We start from the raw sequence: 4,196 nt of genomic DNA, 5'->3' as shown, positions 1-4,196 counted from the left end.
ATGGCAGACAGTGATTTGAATCTGGTTTACCGTGGTCTCCTGCTACCTAAGGTATCTCATTCAGAGGAAAGTCTCAACTATCTCCAGAATTTCCAAGTCAAAGATGATGATGTCTTTGCTGTTACCTATCTGGTAAGATCATTCTTTGTTTTCGATGCATACTGTTTATTTCTCCTCATGCATTCAACAACTCAGACTTATTGCATTACATTTTCCTCATATTGCTGTAATATTTGCAAAAGATGCAACATTTTGTATGCTTATGCACATATAAATTGTACAGTTTGTAAAATGTGAAGCTATTATTTGACTTATCTGTCAGGAATGCAGTCCAAGTGTCTGCATTTTAATTTTCCTCACACTGCAAATCACTCTATTCTGTTGTATAGAATATCCATCAACTAATTACTCTATGCATTGACATTATAATATTGAACTTCACTGGCTAATGCTTTCTGCATAATGATGTGTTCATTATTCTACATATTGCAAATTAAAAATCTGTGTTATTTTATGCATGAAGGTGATCAGTCCATCCTTCATTGGTCTCTGCCTGTGTTTTTCAGGTACCACATGGATGCAGGAAATTCTTCCTCCGCTCCTGAATGGAGGAGACCTGACGTCTGTGGAAACCATCCCTAACTGGGACAGGGTTCCATGGCTGGAGGAAATACGAGCTCCAGTGGTCCTAGATAAGCTCCCCTCACCACGAGCCATTGTCTCCCACATGCCTTATAATTTGATGCCTTCCTCCCTTTTCAAGTCCAAGGCCAAGGTACAAAAAGCAGCAGAACAATCATATTTATATATACAGTCTGTATAGTTAATGTTTTACTTTTGACAACACTGGGAAAGAAAGATTTTCTGCCTTCACTAATCTGTAGCCTATAGTATGGACACCCGTTTCCGGCCACTGAATAAAAAAAATTAAAAAGAGGTAATTGCGACTTTTTTATCTCACAATTCGGTCTTTTTTTTCTCAGAATTGCATGATATAAATTCGCAATTGCGAGTTATAAAGTCATAATTGTGTGATATAAACTCACAATTCTGACTTTTTTCTCAGAATTGCGACTTTGTCAATTCTGACTTTATAACTCGCAACTGTATGTGTGTGTCTTTATTATATATGCATAATAAATAAATAATAATAAATATAGACAGTGAACAAAAACTTTTATTTTGGATGCAATTAATCATGATGAATCATTGCCCAGCACTAATATATATATACATACATGCATATATATATATATATATATATATATATATATATATGTGTGTGTGCGTGTGTGCGTGTTTTTTTCACTGTTCTCTCATATCTAGATGCATGTCCAGACTATTTTTTATTTATTTATTAATGTTTTTCAGTAAAGCAAAACAAAGTGTCATTGTTATATTGTGTTTTTCATCTTCAGGTAATCTATGTCGCTCGGAATCCTAAAGATGTTTTAGTCTCATCTTTCCACTTTCATCAAATGGCCAACTTCCTTGAAGACCCTGGAACATTTGAAGAATTCGTTGACAAATTTATGTCAGGAAAAAGTGAGATTCAAATATGTGTTTAAAATCAATTCTGCGTGGATGACCCATGTTTAAGTATTCCGTATTGATGTGACTAGTAAAAATACTAAATGTAACTACTTATTGAATGTTGGTGTATTTTTTTTATATTGATGTTGCTGCCATATTAAGGTCCACTTTGCATCATGCCCAAAAACACCCAGATTAATTTCTGTATTTGACAATAAACATGCATCAAACATGATATGTGTAGATGGAGAGTGTAAATATAAATACTAAAATGATCAAGTTGTAATTGCTTACACAGTTGTGTTGGGAAAGTGGACCGACCATGTGAAAAGCTGGCGAAACCCTGAGCTCACTGACAGAATTCTGTACATCACCTACGAAGAAATGCTTCAGGTAAAGTGTAGAGATACCGCTCATTCAGAAATCAGAGAGAATGAATGAAGGTTTTTGCAATTGTAGGACCTCCGTGAAGTCCTGAGCCGGATTTTAAAATTTCTTGGCCGGGAGCTCAGCGCAGAGGCTCTGGATCACGTGGTCAATCATGGCACTTTCAAAAATATGAAAACAACAATGTCAAACTACTCTCTGGTGCCAGAAAACATTATGGACAGCAAGAAGTCACCCTTCCTCAGAAAAGGTACCCAGGTTTTAAAGCATCAGCTGAGAGCAGTTTTTAAACATTATGATGATATTTTTTGTTCTTGAATGAAACCTCTCTGATTGTTTAAAGGTATCGCTGGAGACTGGAAGAATCACTTCAGCCCTGAACTTGATGCCAAGTTCACAGCTGTAATTCAAGAGGAAATGAATGGAAGCAACATCAGATTCCCGTGGGATGAGGAATGAGGGAATCTCTTGTAATGACATCTCGGTGCACATCAAAATAAACAGTCATAGATGGAACGTGATCGTTTAATTCACTATGTTTATTCAAGTTTATTGCAGCAATGCTCTCTTGTTGACCTGAAGCTATGTTGGAATTGCTCAAGATGATAAGGCGTTAAAGTGTATGACAGTTAGTCCACTTTTGGGTTTTTGCAACTTAACAGTGAAGGCGTAAAATCTAACATCTGTATCGTGTTGCTGAGAGATGTTGCAAACTCTTGAAACAGGAATATGACCACAAAGTAATGAGATTTATGTATAGTCATATTTATGGACTGCTTTTCACAGTGAAATATCATTTATCTAATCAGGGTAACCCAGCATCTCATGGTTTTGAATTAAGCATAAGAAATAATATCAGTATACCTACATACAAAAACCATGTATATGAACTATTTATGGTAATATGAAGCTTAATGCATATAAAACAAAAGCAGCACAATTATCCTTTCGACTTACTGGTGTATTTCTGTGTGAGGATTCTTGTCATTCCTTAAAGAAATCATTTATCCAAAAATGAACATTTGCATTTACTCACCTTAAGGCCAAAGATGTAGTAGAGCAGTTTGTTTCTTCATCAGATTCAGAACAGATTTGGGGAAATTAAGCCCCAAAATGTGTGATATATTAGCTATAAAAAGCGTATGTCGGATTTATAATATTTTTATGGGCTAAGAAAACCAAGTTCAGTCTGTCCAAAAGCACTGATGTTGGTTCAGCTGTTTGGAGACACACACACAAACACACATTTATATGAACTCAAAAAAGAAATATCCCCTCACATCCAACTGCTTTTATTTCGAGCAAATTTATGAACGTGTTAATATTTGAATTACCTTGAGACATAGACTGAACATGTTTGACACATTTAACAAACAGAAATGGAGTAAAGTGTCCCAAAAGAATCTCTTGTGTGCATCAGCTGCTTTGAGCATTGCAGTTCATCTCATTCTCATTGAATGCACGATTTGCTAGTTCTTGCTGTGAGATGTTTCTCCACTCTTCCAGCAAGGTGTCAGCAAGTTCTCAAGCACATCTGGGGGTCACATGGTTAATTGTGGTTTGCCACTGCAAGGACGGTCAGCTGTTCTTCCTGTATGTCACGGGCCAGGGTGCCCCCCTGGCTCCCTCTGCTGTCTGTGTTGTCATGTCTTTTTCGGCAGCTTGTGACGGGTGCAATCAGCACTGATCTGGCGGTGGGGCTGCGCGTGTCACGAGCTGCTTCTACTCCACCTGTCACTTATTACCCTTTCCTTTATATTTCTCTTCTGACTAGTCCTTGTTGTGAGTAGATTGTTTTGTGTTCTGTGCTCGTGTTGTGCTCTGGTGTTACACTCACGTCTATTTGTCTGTACCCCAGGACGTGTAGAAAGAGAAGGACTGCCGCTCTCTGCCTCGCTCCACTCTCAGGTGGTTGGCATTGGGCACTGGGTCTTGGGCAGTGAGCAGCTTGTTGGGTCTGCATCTCACTGCCTACCATAGCTGGGTTACCCCAGAAACTTGCACGCTGTTTTTGTTAGTTTTATTTGTTTTGTTCACCTTTGGAGAATAAACCTACTGTTTGCATCTAATCCTCTGCCTTTGAGTCCTCTGTTCTCCTTGTCTCATCACACTGTAGCACTGTGGCCCTCTTTCATTACGGACATTGCAGTTTTGCAACAGGACAATGGCATGTTCACACAGGAGATCAAGACACTTCAGAGTCAGTAGAAAGGCCTCATTATATATGAGATTTTAAAGCAATTATTTTCAGCCATTTTCTTTTCATTACTATATAC

The 4,196-nt window shown here is 37.9% G+C and overlaps 1 protein-coding gene across 1 annotated transcript; it reads left to right on the top strand.

The window, feature by feature from the left end:
* Positions 1-2,379, top strand: LOC306887569 (sulfotransferase 2B1-like; the record flags this gene model as incomplete). Its single annotated transcript, XM_079445401.1, has 6 exons — positions 1-132; positions 560-775; positions 1,419-1,545; positions 1,832-1,926; positions 1,993-2,170; positions 2,264-2,379. 6 exons carry the CDS (start codon positions 1-3, stop codon positions 2,377-2,379), a joined length of 864 nt encoding a protein of 287 aa, XP_079301527.1.
* Positions 2,380-4,196: the final 1,817 nt, after the last annotated feature.

Source organism: Barbus barbus (genome assembly GCF_936440315.1).
Source record: "Barbus barbus genome assembly, chromosome: 21".
Classification (NCBI taxonomy): domain Eukaryota; kingdom Metazoa; phylum Chordata; class Actinopteri; order Cypriniformes; family Cyprinidae; genus Barbus; species Barbus barbus.
The sequence above is the reverse complement of the archived record's forward strand: the minus strand, read 5'-3'. Positions and strand labels throughout refer to the sequence as shown.